At 35.4% G+C, this 15,134-nt stretch overlaps 2 protein-coding genes across 8 annotated transcripts; both read right to left on the minus strand.

Moving 5' to 3' along the window:
* Positions 1-645: 645 nt before the first annotated feature.
* Positions 646-3,797, minus strand: LOC138896528 (uncharacterized). 3 transcript variants are annotated; one of them, XM_070181691.1, is made up of 7 exons: positions 3,665-3,797; positions 3,486-3,590; positions 3,355-3,380; positions 2,385-3,281; positions 2,256-2,309; positions 907-1,068; positions 646-836 (listed from the first exon to the last, which is right to left on the minus strand). In XM_070181691.1, exons 1-7 carry the CDS (start codon positions 3,781-3,783, stop codon positions 790-792), a joined length of 1,410 nt encoding a protein of 469 aa, XP_070037792.1. In that variant the 5' UTR covers positions 3,784-3,797; the 3' UTR covers positions 646-789. The 3 variants fall into 3 exon arrangements, with proteins under 3 accessions (XP_070037792.1, XP_070037793.1, XP_070037794.1); XM_070181692.1 differs by lacking the exon at positions 907-1,068; XM_070181693.1 differs by lacking the exon at positions 646-836 and having other exon boundaries at positions 926-1,433.
* Positions 3,798-3,878: 81 nt separating this feature from the next.
* LOC104102349 (uncharacterized) lies at positions 3,879-13,157 on the minus strand. 5 transcript variants are annotated; one of them, XM_033657709.2, is made up of 14 exons: positions 12,807-13,154; positions 12,463-12,630; positions 11,600-11,670; positions 10,895-10,917; positions 10,566-10,747; positions 9,796-9,909; positions 9,650-9,692; positions 9,228-9,316; positions 8,775-8,867; positions 7,025-7,079; positions 6,023-6,122; positions 4,864-5,083; positions 4,090-4,324; positions 3,886-4,014 (listed from the first exon to the last, which is right to left on the minus strand). In XM_033657709.2, the coding sequence occupies exons 3-14, from the start codon at positions 11,639-11,641 to the stop codon at positions 3,924-3,926; spliced, it is 1,287 nt and encodes a 428-aa protein (XP_033513600.2). In that variant the 5' UTR covers positions 11,642-11,670; positions 12,463-12,630; positions 12,807-13,154; the 3' UTR covers positions 3,886-3,923. The 5 variants fall into 5 exon arrangements, with proteins under 5 accessions (XP_070037796.1, XP_033513600.2, XP_033513601.2 ...); XM_033657710.2 differs by having other exon boundaries at positions 12,734-12,815; XM_033657712.2 differs by lacking the exon at positions 12,807-13,154 and adding an exon at positions 12,751-12,768.
* Between the last annotated feature and the right edge of the window lie 1,977 nt (positions 13,158-15,134).

Here is a 15,134-nt window from a genome sequence, read left to right on the forward strand (position 1 = left end):
ATAAGCTGAGATTTTGGGGGGAAATAATACTCCACCAGAGTTGCATTTTTGGAATGTCTAACTCATACAACACTCATCAACGAACTGCTATTTGACGATACATATCCTTCAACACTACCAACTGGAAAATGGAGAGCTATATCTTTTTCAAATGTAACACAATTATGTGATGATTGGATGTTCTTGCAGCTACAGCTTCTTCATTGGAACTCGAATCTGCTGGAACTCCCGTCTGTACTCTAATCAAGGGCTAACCAATTGACAGCCTTCAGAATATTTTTATGCAAGGAAGTCCTTGTTAGAATTCCACCCTGGGGCCTTCGCAACAACACTATCAGCTAAAATGCCGTTGCCTTTTTCAGCATTTAGTAGAGGATCAGATTCCATTTCCTTCACCTTCAATTACAGACATCAGCTAGAATTGGTTAGCATACTGTAGAATACTTATCAAAAAGAGAACACACGATATAGTAGTGACCCTAGTATCATAGATTGTGCTTCCCTGTTGTCTATGCTGAAATAACACCAAGGATTATGAGAAATACTAAAGAAGGTAGGTAGAACACCTGAGATAGCTGGGATGCAGCCCCTGTAGACTTCTGCTGGCTCTCAACAGAACAATAAGAGTATACAACCATTCCAACCACGGCAATGAAGATGCCCAGAATGTTTCGCCAACTGAAGGGGTCACGAAGGAGAACATACCCAAAAGCCAAAACTAGACATGTTTTCAGATGTCCAAGGACCTGATAGATAACTGGAGATGTCTTGCCAATTACAAGAAAAGTGCTAAAGTTCACAGAAACTGATATTAGACAGGATAGGACAATGAAGGCCTGCCATCAAATTAAAAGCAATGTTATGCAAATACTAGCTTAAACGAATAAAACCAATTTTGATCCTTACCAGCACGTTTGGTGTATATTTGAAAGCAAACACATTTTGATTTGTCAAAAGACCATCTAGAAATGGTCCTACAATAAACAATGTTAATGCTTGATAGGGACAAGACTGATATAGGAGCTGGGTTGAAGAAACCTTGAATTTCTTCTGGATAGTATTGGTCATCTGAGAAGACAGGTTAAGGATTTGAAGCAAGAGAAGTTAATAGTCGAGAGCTATATGAGCAATAACATTTTCAGAACATACATAAAAGAAACTTCCTACGGAAAAATTTTAATCTTGTCCCCTTACAAAAAATTGTCTAGGCTGCTAAGGGATAAGGATCTGTGGGGAGTGGGTTTGGGGGTTACAGTGATAGAAACTGAAAAGAACTGACTGGCACTTCAGCTGAGGACACAATCTGAGCAATGCAAGTTGTCACAATTGCAAGTAGAGACAAAACGGAACCGAGGAAATTAAGCTGCAGATCAGTCACTGTTGCAATGCTAACCCCTAGGAGAAGAATACCAAGTGCAATCTGGATATTCCTACTGTAAATCATAGAGACTAGTTACTATATTGCAGAAAAGTAAAATTTCTTGGGTGCAAACTAAAGTGTGAGATGTTTAAAAAGCGAAGCAAAAGTCTAAAGATACATATTATTAGAGCATGGACCACAAACATGAGACCAGAAGATGTCCAGAGGTCATTCCGATTGACCCCTGAAAGTTCATGTAAACAGACTGACAGCTCATGGTGCACCCTGATACTCAAATTGAGTGAAACAAACTTCTTTTGATTAGAGGGACCCATTAAAAAAGTAAGTTGACTGGATTGCTGAACCAGTGCACCTGAATAAGATTTTAATAACTAGGCAAATATAGATCAACCAAGAAAGTGTACGCTCGACCAAGAGTTCTGTTCACGTTGAAAAGTAAACTTTTGAACATTGCATAAAAAATAGGATGCAAAAATTTGATATTGGTGAAATCACAGATTTAACAAAATTAGCAGGCAATGTTCAGAACAGGCTGAATAAAGAAAAAGACAACTCTCTGCGGCGAAGTTTAACAAGCTTACTGCTCGTGATCACAGATTCACAAGTACATATGACATCGGCTTCTGCTCTCCCTTAACCCTTTAGCATGCGGGTGAACTAGCACTCAAGATCTTTGAATTGTGCTAAAGACTTTTACATAAGTGCTAAAATTTCATTGACTAAGGTGATGTATCCAACATTTTTTTAACTGCGTGCATTCTGCTTTAATTCTGACTCCATTCAGGAAAATTGACTAAGATATCATTGTAATTGGCAAAAAAAAAACACAAAAATAGCTGAGTGTTGTGTGTAATACACCTTATATGAGTATTACCTATACACTGCCTGTTATTCTCTGTAACTGGAGACCTGCTGTCTGCTTCTGTAACTGGCAAAGCACAAAGACATTTTTTATTCTCATAAGACGCATCTAAAGATCAGGATCAAAAAAGAGAATTTCTACCTCCATCTCCTGCTTGACATCTAAGTGCAGATTGAGTGTCCTGATTTTTATTGGAACTGTCCTGATTTTTATCTGAACCGTCCTTATCCCCCTTCAATACAGTGGATATCTCTACAGATGAAGATGTTTCTTCTGCACGTTCAGAATAGTTAAACAATCTTGTCCTGTCCGCTTCTGGAGTTTTTTCTTTTGGTTCCTCACAGTCACTACACTTATTGACAGAACCTGATCCATCCAATGACTTCTCCTTTCCTGAAGACAAACCCTTGCACCGGCCAGAAACTTCAGTTTTTGGGTCAACTTGCCTGCTATCAAATGCCTGCATATCAACACCTTTATCTCCACCACTCAGGAAATCAGGTCTCATACCTACATCTCTTACAACATTTCCTGTAACTGTGCCCCGGGAACCAAGAACATGCAATGAATCCTCAGACCCACAGCCCTTCTTGGGGTCCTGAAACAAGTTCTGGTAGGCGCACCTGGGGCTACCTAGTTCAAAAATCATTGGTTCAGACATAAAACATGAGGAAGCATATTCACATGTGGATACATGTTTTTTGGACCCTGAAGTTTGGAAGAAAGATCTGGATCTTGAATTTGGCTCTCCTGGATCATGTCTAGCCTCCCTCAATCCATCATTGTTCAGGCCTGACCTCTTCTCATAGAAAGCAGGATGGTAATGAGCTGCCTTTGCACTTGATTGGTTCGGTGGCCATGATAACTTCGTTGGCTCATCCATTTCTTTCCCTTGCTGAATATCATTCCGGTTGCAGTTTCTTCCCTTAGCAAATAACTTCTCACACAACTTGGTCTCCTTGCTCCAATCGGATATATCCTGGCTTCTCCTTTTATTATTTGAGTTCATCTTTTGTTGTCTGTCCAAGTCACCCACCACTGGATGAGAAAGAAAAAAAAAACTGATTATATTGCTCAAGTCAATAAGGCAATAAGTACAAACGACATTGACCTGCAGTGGACGAAGATGATTCTTCGCTGAAGAGAAGTCAGTATGTCCAAGAGAATAAACTGGATCAGTTCATTAGCAATTGAAAGGCTCAGAAGAGAGACCAGTAAACTGAAAGAACTTCAAATGGCAACCTCAATAAACTCGAATTGTCCCTTGCATCTTCATTTGCGAACCGCGTCCCCTCAGCATGATCTATATAATCCATAAAATGAGGATTTGTACATCCCATGGAAAACCTGCCAGCCAGAAATAAAAGAGTTTTAACCAACCAAAGAACCCCCCTCACACATCTACAGAAAAATGTGCTTACCATTCTCCATCTGAGACACTGAAATCTCTGATAATCTCTGGTTTGAAGTGCTTGGAATAGGGAGTAGGTGAATCTGTTTGAGTGAGATTAACACGTGATAACCACAGAAAATGCGACATATTGGACCAAGCTATACTCTCAGTATTGTCCAGATAACAATTCAATAACACTCCATTTTAGTTCCCCATATTGAACAGTTCTTCATAGTTTTCAAACTTGACCTTCTAATCAAAACTCGAGAAGCAAAACAATTAAATGATCATAGTGTACAGCTTTTTAAAGAGCATCTCCTATAGCAGAAGTGTAAAGCACCTATTATGTTGAATTCTGATTTGGCTCTCATGCTGATCCTGCAAGGACAAGACACGCTCAGTATAGAACAAAAAATACCGTCAAATTAGGAATTGAAGTACCATATCAGAAACCTTTGCTTCTGATGATACAAGTCGTCAGCATAACTGCCTTGCTTCCTATAATTTCTGGCACTAAAAGAATTGGATGAACCCCCATAATAACAGTCCTCAAAGTTGAATTCTTGCATCCCACAACTTTGGTTATTCCAAAAATCAGTGGAACTAGCATCAAAATGATATAAGTAGCTCCTGTGTGGTGAACCACAATCTTCATGAAAGCTTTCGGGGAGTGGGAAGCTGGAATTTGCTGGATGCAACATAAAAGACGGTGTAGATATGCTACTTGTTAAACGAATCAAAAACTTAGAAGATGTGGAAGTGCAAAAAAGTTTGAAAATTTTAAGCAACTTCAAAAGCACTTCTCCAATTTTGAACTTTGTGCTACAAGTATTAATTCTGCATGCCTCTCTTGGCAGAAACATGATTAGTATTCGTGAACTGTCAAATATAATGCAGGAAATTCAAGTTTTCGAAAGATATATGTATGAAAACATAAACGTCTGGACAAGTTACCATGTTGTTAATGTGATGTTCATTTTAGCTTGCAAAATTCTTGGAATTGTTTTTGTCCAATAGTTCAAAGAGATTTTTTCCTAAAACTGAGTTTGCAAACTTCAAAGCAAGCGCCACTAAGGAATTTCAAAGTTAAATTATACATTTTTTCCAGTAAAAATGAAGAGCGATTTACCCTAATAAGAAAGATACTCAAGAAACCAACTCAACTCCACTTTGGAGATGTTAACATAGAAGCCAGAAAAGATGAGGAGAAGACATTAAGGACCCTACCATTCCAAATTGTGTTTGAACTCTCCTTGCTTTTGCCGAAGATTTCTTCATTCTCAAAAGTGTACAGACCAGTGAAATTGTTATCACTAGAGGAGAACCATTTGGTATCTAGTAACTCCTGTTCCGCGCTGCCACGTAAATCTGCTGTTCCCCTGGAGCAAGAGGATCTGTTTAAAGGACTCGTACAAAAAGGTAGTTCTACGTCCACCATCATGCTATCCTGTAGTGCGTCCACGCAACCAATTAGGGCTGGTATAACGGAAGGACATCTGCATTGTCAGAAGCCCAGAACACTGCTACAAATAACCAACTGTTTTTTTTTTTTTTTTTGTTTTTCTTTTCATACGGTGAGGGGTTTATTTTTTTAAAAAAGCATGCCTATATCGAAAAGATGACGGAATGGAATAGAATAAAGGTATTTCCTCATTTTCAAGATCAAGAGCATAAAATCGCTGTACATATCAAGTGAAGCAATAAACACGGAATCTGTAGAATTTAAGATACAGCTGAGGCATGCCCACCATTTAAAAACTAGACATACTGAAACTAAAAGGAAACATAAAGTTGTTGGAAGCCTGGAACTTGGTTTACTCAATCATCCGTAAAGCCTACACCCGTTTGATACCATAAGGTATAGTAGAGGAAGAGGGTGTGTTTGGTGTGGCATAATTATTATGAAATCTTGAAAACTATTTCCTAAATCATTTTTATGTGTTTGGTTGGATATGAAGATACGTGAGATATGATAGTGATAGAAAGTGGAGATAGGGCATGGGTGCGATGTTTCAAAACAGGTAAATATGATGGTTACATATTGGTTTAAGCATGAGATCTGGAGTAAGAGTTTATATAATTGTAGACAAATAGGCATATGCTCATAAAAGCCAAATTCCTGCTTTTTCATCAAGAAAACATTTATCCTAACTACACACCAGACAAAAAGTGAAGCTAGAAAGAAATACAGCAGTAAGCTTACAATTATGGGAAATGAAGTAATAGAAGCACTAAGATTTCTACAGGTAATGGTCCAGCATCCCATGGAAAGGAGAGACTAATAAAGGTAGAAAGTGATAAACTCAGAGAGGAAGTGCTAGTCATAAAACATGCAGCAAGCTAGCAACCCTAACTGAATGAAAATAGCATCAGGAAGTGCTCTCACCAATTCACGTAAAATGCCATTTGTCCCTCTGTTAAGGTAGTCAAATGAAAGAGCTTTTCTCCTAGCCCTTGGGGGTGAGGACCTACCACATGATAAGGGTCTGCAGTCATGCAACATAAAGCAGCATTTAGCAGGAGCAACTTCAAAGATTTCCATGCAACTCTGTGTGGTGATAGCGATAAAGCATAAAATGTGACCATGAATCAGCTTATTGAAGCATGAAGAACTAGACTATTAAGTATGCCAATTTAAGGTCCTATGTAAGATTGACTTTTCCATTGAAAGTTGGTGCATCCAAATACTGCAACCTGAGAATCAATCAGGTGTCTGGTACTTGCAAAGGATCCTCTCTAGTATTCCAAAATGTAATATAAACATGAGGTGTGCATGCATTGATTGAACATATATCTATGGCTTTGATTTTAAAATACATAACCCTTAAGCACACTGTGCATCCCATAGAGGGACTCAGAGCACTTTCCAGTGGCTAGATTACCTCAGCTTACCAAGTGAGCATTATCAAGGATTTGGGTGGTTATCTGTGACTGTATTACTTATTTGCTTATCTGGAAATACTTAAGAACCTCTACTGGAATTTGGAGTTCCTTCTTGCTGGATGCAACATTACTGTAAACTACATCCATAACATTAATGCCTCATCCTCTGTTTACGAAAGCTTTATGTTAGTGGCAAAGAGGACTTAGTTCAAGCATACAATTTTATCATCTATGATGATCTCCTCAAAACCTGGGAAATGTAATGCATGGCTGTCCAAATGTGCAGATGTTGTTTTCAGTCAATAAAACTGGTAGAGGCAGCTTTCACGGCCGGTTTTAAATTTGAAACCTATCCATAATCTTGACTTCCAAAAGTAGTCCTAACTACTACTTATTCAGGAGGAAGCCATTTATCCCTTTTTGGCTGTCATAAAATCTCGTAAAGATGGCATTTGCAAAATTATCATTCATGTTCTATTATTCTTGATGCATAAAGTACAATTACCTGCGAGGTACCTGCGGTGAATGGAATGGTGTAGACATTTCAACTTTACCTAAACCTAGCAGACAAAAAGGCATTTCATCAAATATCCATTCTAAAAGAACTGAAGGCACGTATAAAGAAAGATAGTTCTTCACTTCTTTTCCCCGCAAACTAGAAATGATCCCTATAAAGAGCATAAAGTAGAAAGCAAAATGAAGAAATAATGATAGGAGTAGCGGACAATGATATATGAACAATTTTAAGCTATGGGTAACTTATTAAACATGGACAAGGAACTAAACAAGGAGGAAAAATATGTAACAAATAATTTCAGTATATAGATATATATAAAAGAATAAGGCTTATTTGATTTTTAAGATGATTTTTTTTTTTTTGAATAATAATTCATATGGTCATGCTATATGGATAAGATCACGTAATTGAAAATATTATAATAGATAAAACTAAAATAAAAACATAGGCAATTGACATAGTTCTAAAAAATAAATAAAAATATAAAAATATAATTTAAATTCTTATATAGTAACCTCAAATCCTCAATGAAAAATTAAAAGTCAAACTTTCATATTAAACATAAAAGGGAAGGAGAATTTAATTTAATCACTTATTGAAAGTAATACTAAAATAATAATTATAACAATTATTATTAGATTTATGACATATAATATAAAAAAATCTGTTTAAACTTTGAACTTTTTTTTTTTTAAACCCCTCCCAAATTAGAAGGATCTATAGTGTTTCCACGCTTCCCCTCCAGCGTGACTCGAACCCAGGACCTAATGGTCGTGGTTGGAGGTGCTTTTAACAACTGAGCAAGCCTCACTTGAACTAATTGAGCATCACCCATTTAAAAAATAATATAACAATAGTTGTACTATAGATAAATACTAAATGGCAAAAAAATTAAAATAGTATAGAACAAAAACTAATATTCATAGAACAAAAACTAATGACCCTTGATAGGAGGATGTGGAGGTTGAGAATTAGGGTAGAAGGTGAGTAGGTAGTCGAGCATTTCCCTGTGTCTTCCTTGGTTCAATAGTATTAGTGTAGTTTGGTATCCCTTTTATTCTTAGTTTGCTACTACCACATAAGTTGAAAAATAATAAAAATATTTTCAGAGTAAGAAAATATACATCTCTGTTATATTAAAAGAAAAATAGTGACAAAATATTAACCCAATTGACAAGTTAATAAAAAGTTACAATAGTAAATGTATAGTACTAAGTACTTTCTAATTTAATAAAGAATAAAACATGGAACAAATAATTTATTTGATTACGATATAATGTGTATCCTTTAAATTTATATGAAATTTCTTATATTTCTGCACACTGTATTAAAAAATAAAATAGCAACTAAAATTTATCGAATCAATATGATATATTAGTTTATAATTTCATAAAATTAACATTCTTTAAAATTATCTGTGCATCGTGCGGGTTCTAACACTGTATCCATCATAAAAGAACTGAAGGCAAGGCACGTATAAAGAAAGATAGTTCTTCACTCCTTTTCCCTGCAAACTAGAAATGATCCCTATAAAGAGCATAAAGTAGAAAGCAAAATGAAGAAATAATTGCTAGAAAATTGCTACTCTATGATATTTGTAAAATGATTCCTATAAAGAGCATAAAGTAGAAAGGAAAGTGAAAGAAGTTAATTGACCTTTTCTTCCTGTTTGTGGTAAGCTATCAGTCTCTCAAAAGAAAATAAATGTAATTGATTCGTGGTCAACCATTGAATGTACCTTCAATCGAAAATGCAACATGACCTTCATGAGTTGAACTTTCCAACTCGCAGCTCAGTCCATCATCACCAAGTATATCAATGATAGATAGCTCTGCAGAATTAGATGCGATGACAGTTTAGTATACAGGAATCATTTTTTCAGCTCTGACATTTCAAACCAGAGAATTCTCTTAGGAAGTGCTTTTTGGAGTACGCCATTAAATTTGCAGCTGATAAACTTCTATCACGTATAGTCAAAAGGATACCTTGATTTAATATTTTGAATTTGTACTTTCAAGTTCCAACTCTATTAACAAATTGAAATTGAAAAGGAAGTGTCTCCAATCAGAATGTTTTTACCCTATTGCTTAATATATTATGACAAGCCATTTCAGCAAGTTTTCTCTGTACAGGTTATTACTACAAGCTTACAGGCAAACACTTCTATACAATATTCATTTATAGTACTCACGCATGCCTGTAGAGCTCGTCAGTGGATTTAGTTTGTAATCAGTGTTGTACAAAGCTTTCGCATGACATCCAGGTGCTCCAACTGATGTACTGAGCAACATCAATGATTAATTGAACTCTTTTCAACAAAAATGATTATTTCCGAGACATTACAACCAAACATGTGAAATACTAAAAGAATGCAATTCATGGAGATTCTAGGCATCCAAACAAGTTGCTAGCATCTAAGTCAGGCATGAACTCGAAGCTTCTCTATCTGCACTTGTTTAGCAGCCTTTCATTCAAAATAATTTACTCAAGCAAGATTCCTTAAGGAGTTCTTTTCTTTTAAATATTTATGCAATCTAACAAGGATAAACCTATGAGAATTTTTATGTTTATGCAATTCAATATGGATAATCCACTCAACGTAAGCATACTTACTTCTTTGGGCAGGCAGCATAATCTTGGGAGCTTGGTGAAGTTCCTATTAGGACAATGGATCACATTACGTCCGAATGACAAGAAAAAACAATTATACTCCTCAGCAAACTAGCTTTTGCCAGAATGCAAGTATAGTAGTATAGTACCTTCCTTATGTTGAAGAGAGCCAACAGAGATGACTTCATTGGTTTGAATCACCGAAGAACGCTGTAGCATCTGATTGTGTGGAGTAAAGGCATTTCCCTCATAACTATGCCTTGCTTACATAGTGATGCAAAAGAACATTAGGCCACAAAAGGGGGATTATGAATCACCGTGCAGTTGAAGTGAAAAGGTATGACTCATCACATAAGGAAAATAGACAAAATGCAATTTAACATGTTCACATTGCACAATCAAATTTTGTGTCAAACCCATATTGCAATCTCTAATTGATAAAACATGTATATTAGGTTGTTTGATATCACTGAAAGACTTAGAAATGGTAGTAAAGACACTCATGAAAGAAGAATTCTAACAGTACCTGATAGCAATTAATTGCTCAAAGACATTAAATGCTAATGAAGCTGCATACTTTTGCAACTAGTTCAGAGTTTACTTTGAGTTTTGAAGAAAGTGAAAATGCACATCATTCATTTTGATTTTCACAGATTTTAGGGATTTTAACTCCAAAGGCTGAACAGATTGAGATACAAACTTCTTTGAGAAGTAAGATGTCTCACGTAATATCTCTGTATCATTCCAAGTTTACCGGATGCCCCAAAAGGGACAATCGCTTACATAATATCTCTGAGCTACCTCGTAAGAAGAAACATGAACAAGCATCAAATGCTATTGCCAATCACCCTAAAACACACATAAGGATTTTTAATATGCTTAAAGTTTTTGGAGAGATAAAAAATTGAGGTCAATGTACCTGAGTGGACATTTGACTTATGTTCCCCAGAATCTGTAGATAAGTTTAGTAAACTCCGAATATCCAGTGAACGACTACTCTTTTCTTGCTGATTACATCGGATTTTCTCCTCAAAGAAGCTCTCTCTTGCATCTTTTTTCTGCTGCTCTTGCCGTTTTCTTTGCTCAAAGTATTGTTGTTGCCTATAAGATAGACCAACTACATCTTAGTCTAAATCCCTGTATATTGAGTTAGACAACATTCTCTATGAATCTTTACCAGTGTTGATGTTGAGGAAAGCTAAAACTATAATAAGATCAAATAAAGACAGTTGTGTGATGTTCCAATACCTTTTCTGTGTTGACCTTCTTGACTAATGTTTTTCCATCCCGCGAAATAATAACACAAATCAATAGAGAAAGCATCAGTATGAGAACATTTCCCAAAGCAATAAGATTAACTTACTGAGAATGATGGAAACAAATCAAACTTGCAAAAGAACAAGCTGATACCCTTCAAGGAAAGATGAATATTTCTTTTCTTATATCTTTTTCCTTTTTAATTTTGGGGGCTGGTTTGAGTTGAACATTATCACAATAAATCTGCAAACTGGCTTGTAAACCATTAAACTCACGTAAAGAAAGTGTAAGAGGTTTTCTTTTTCGAAAGAAGAGTTCTGCCAGGACTAAATGGATTAACGATATTTTAATTTTTTTAAGAGTATGTTTGAGATCCCAATCTTTAAAGGGTAATCTTCATCTTTCAATAATACATTATATAACTCCTCATTTGAACTGTACTAACCACACTTTTACGTTAAAATCCATTACCAACTCCAGAGACATGCACTACTAAAGATCAACTAACAAACCACACTAATGAGCATTGAGCTGCAGTTCTACCTAACAGCAATTTGCTCAATTGTGCTTCAAAGTACCCCATGAAAGAAACAATTTATTTCCGGAAAAGAAAAAAGAAAGAAACAATTTATTTTCCAAATTCAGAAATATGCAGGTATATCTACAGGATAATAAGTTATTTCCTTTGACACTTACAGTATCGACTTTCCTCCTTGACCCACCCATCCATTGTAACATTGTGGCAGAAATCTTCCTTGCAGCCTCCACTAAATCGTGAAGAGATAATTACACAAGGACCGGAGGGGGAAAAAAGGAACAGAAGGAAATGAAAAACAAGTATCACCTAAGTGAAATAATCTCTCAGGTAGGTCAAAATCATATGAGTTTTACAGGCTAGTAATAATAAGTTAAAATATACAATGGCTAATGTCTGCCTCCAAAATTTAACATGCTAGATGATTATAAAGTGGAGAAAATGTCATAAATATTCTTCTATTATTACTTACTTAATGATGAGTTTCACTATAAGTATTAATCAGAAACTCGAAAACAGATATAATAATCTTATCGACACATACAAGAAAGCTAATGAAATTACAAACTTTTGATGTACTCCTATAAAAAGATCACTCAATACCTAGCCAATGACACATGGAAACTAGATTGCCTCCACAAAATGCCATAGCATCATTCAAATCACACATAATCCAAGTTTTACCAAAAGACATGCTCACCTACTGCAAACCAGCAACTGTTCTAAGATACCATTCAAATAGAAGATGCATATCGAATTTTGTTGTCAAGCCCATAATTATCCCATTTGGAACAAATCAGGACAATTTGAAGTAACAGAGATGGACTTTACCAGTATTATTAACTCAATCCTAGATAATTCCAAGTGAAACAAAAATAACAGTAAACAAATTTCAAGTTCAAAGGAGTGATTACTCGGTTTACAAATTAATTGAGGATAAGCACTTAAATGACTAATAGAAAACGAAATCTGACGTACTAATGCAGTTATGAATCAAAATGAAGGGAAAATATGTGGTTGTTACCTCTCAACAGCGATTTCTGAGAGATATTTGCACAGATATGCAGATCAATGCCTTGAGGATTTTGCCGTTAGTGGCAAGCTTTGCAGTTGTCGTAATGGACCTTCTGAAGAATGAAAAAAGGAGATTCATAGGCCTTTCGTTCCTTAGCAATACGTTTCAAACTCAAGCCTGTAAATTTTCCAAAAGGAAAATGCATCAATATCCAAATTCCGGTATTTTATGGACAGAAATGTACTGAGACTCCGTGTGTCGAAAGAGAGAAATGACGAACGGCGTTGATTCCAGAACTGATCTGGAAAATACGAAGAGAGATTTATATATATTTATGCTGAACAAGAGCGTACGTATTAGGTGTGGATCGTCGGTCGCCGTGAATTCTTTCACCGAGATCTATGGATTTCAATATCGAGATCGCCGATTAGATATTTACTGTTGCTAGTCGGTGGTCGGCGTGCTACACTTGTGAATTGTGAGACTGATGAGAAACGCGGGAGAGAAGGAAACTTTTGAATTTGTTTGTAACCTTCTTCTATTTAATTTTCCCTGTTTCGGACCCGTTTGCCTTTCTGGATTCTGACCCGTTAAATTCATAAGTTGATACTTGAATCTTGATACCCCTTTTGCCCCCCACCATACCCAATAACCAGGGCGCAAATTTCCCTGGGAAGATTTCTGGACTCGCTAGTAGTTGTACTAAAAAACTACGCTACCCCTGTAAGTTTGTAACTACGTACCACTAACCATCATTACATCGCAAAAAAAGAAAGTGTTGTATCCACTTCCCATTGCAAAAATTAGAGAGTCCATTTTACCAATTAAATGATGTCGTGACATCCAATTAAATGATGTCGTCACAGATAACTACTTATATTTGGCTCATAGTGTTTGGTCAAGTTGTAAAAATTAATATATTTTTTTTAAAAGTATTTTTCAAAAAAATATCAAATTATAAGTAAGGACATGAAAATATTTACTTAATACTTAATATTATATAAATAGATAAATAATCATAAAAATTTATTATTAAAGTAAATAATTTAAAAAAAATATTTTATTTAAGTAAACGATGAAAATAAAATTTAAAAGTACTTTATTCTTTTAAGATGATTTAAATATATTAAGAAATTATTCAACAAATATGAAAGTTCACCCCAAAAGTCATTATATATTACTTATAATATTTAAACTAAATAAGATTATTTTGGTATATACAATATTTTGCTCTGAATATTCTTGGTAAGAAAATTCAAAATTGTTTCTGTTTTTGCTTTTGGGAAGAAGTTACTTCTTTTTGCTTCACAAAATTGTTTCTGCTTCTAGCCAAAATCACTTTTTCTCCCCTAAAAAGCATGGCCTAACACCTAGATGAGAAAAGTACTTTTTTTTAGAAAAAATACTTTTTTGACCCCGGAAGAAGATTGGCCAAACAGGTTATTAGTCTTGCTTATGAATATAAGGTTTTGTATTTCAATATTTGATTTGTTCATACTTCTATGAATTATATGTTATTCTAATTATATGGAGTACGAAAGTATGTAAATAAGCATCAGATTATCTTTCTTCTACTATCAAGGGTTGTGAGGGAAAGAATATATCACTTTACCCATAATCAGAGTCTCGAGTTCGAGCCATGGATAAAAATCTTAATAGATAGTACTTTCTTCTTGTAATAAGCCTTACGCAATGCGAATTCAAATTAGTCAAAACCAAATATTGTAAGTATCGAACACTAGAGATGGAAAACGAAAAAATTATATTTCTTCTTTAGATTTTGATGTGGCATCATGGTGAGCAGAACATCTTTTTACTTAATTTTAGTTAAGTAACAAAAGCTTAAGAAATAATCTTGTATAAGTAAAATCTGGCCTTGACACACGGCTAGTTTACACGGCGACACGATGATGATTAGGATAAGTATCCGCCCGAAGATAGGAATGAAGCAGGGAATGAATAAGCAGCAGAAATTCGCCCTCGCATGAAATATTTTTGACCTATAGCTCTTTTCCGAGGAGATGGAAGCAATGCCCCGGAGAAGAACTACGAGGATAGCCCGGGTCCATTAATGAAGTTGTACTCCAAAGTCTTGCATGGTTTTCAACCGTCTTCAAAATATTCGGAATCCACTCGTATCCACTCACTACTAGAAATACAGACTTTTTCCACAAAAGAATCGGTGGGAAATCTGTGTGAAATTTTAATATTTCCACGACATTCCCAGGGAAAACGCTCGGTGGAAAAATGGCTGGTGAAAAAATAATTTCACACGACATTCGTGGGTAATTCCCAGCAAGTTTCCCACTGAGGGTTTGGTGGAGTCACCTAGTGTAATTTCCCACGAACGTCGTGGGAAAAGTAAGAAAATAAAATAATTTAATTTTCTTAAGTTTTTCACCAAATCCGTGGGAAGTATTAAAAATAATTTGGATATTTTTTTTCCCATAGAAGTAGTGAAAAATATTCATAACCTCGAAATAAACATATGAACATTCCCACGAAAATCAGTAGGAAATATTAAAATTCTGGAAAAAAATGCACAAAATTTCCACGGAGTCAGTGGGAAATCTGAAAAATATTTTCATGGCCAAATCTGTTTTTAGAACTACACCACCTGCCAAACAGAAAGTATAACCAACAATACAAGACTAAATACAATTAAGCATTCAAATACCAAA

The sequence above is a fragment of the Nicotiana tomentosiformis genome, chromosome 7, assembly GCF_000390325.3.
Source record: "Nicotiana tomentosiformis chromosome 7, ASM39032v3, whole genome shotgun sequence".
Lineage (NCBI taxonomy): Eukaryota > Viridiplantae > Streptophyta > Magnoliopsida > Solanales > Solanaceae > Nicotiana > Nicotiana tomentosiformis.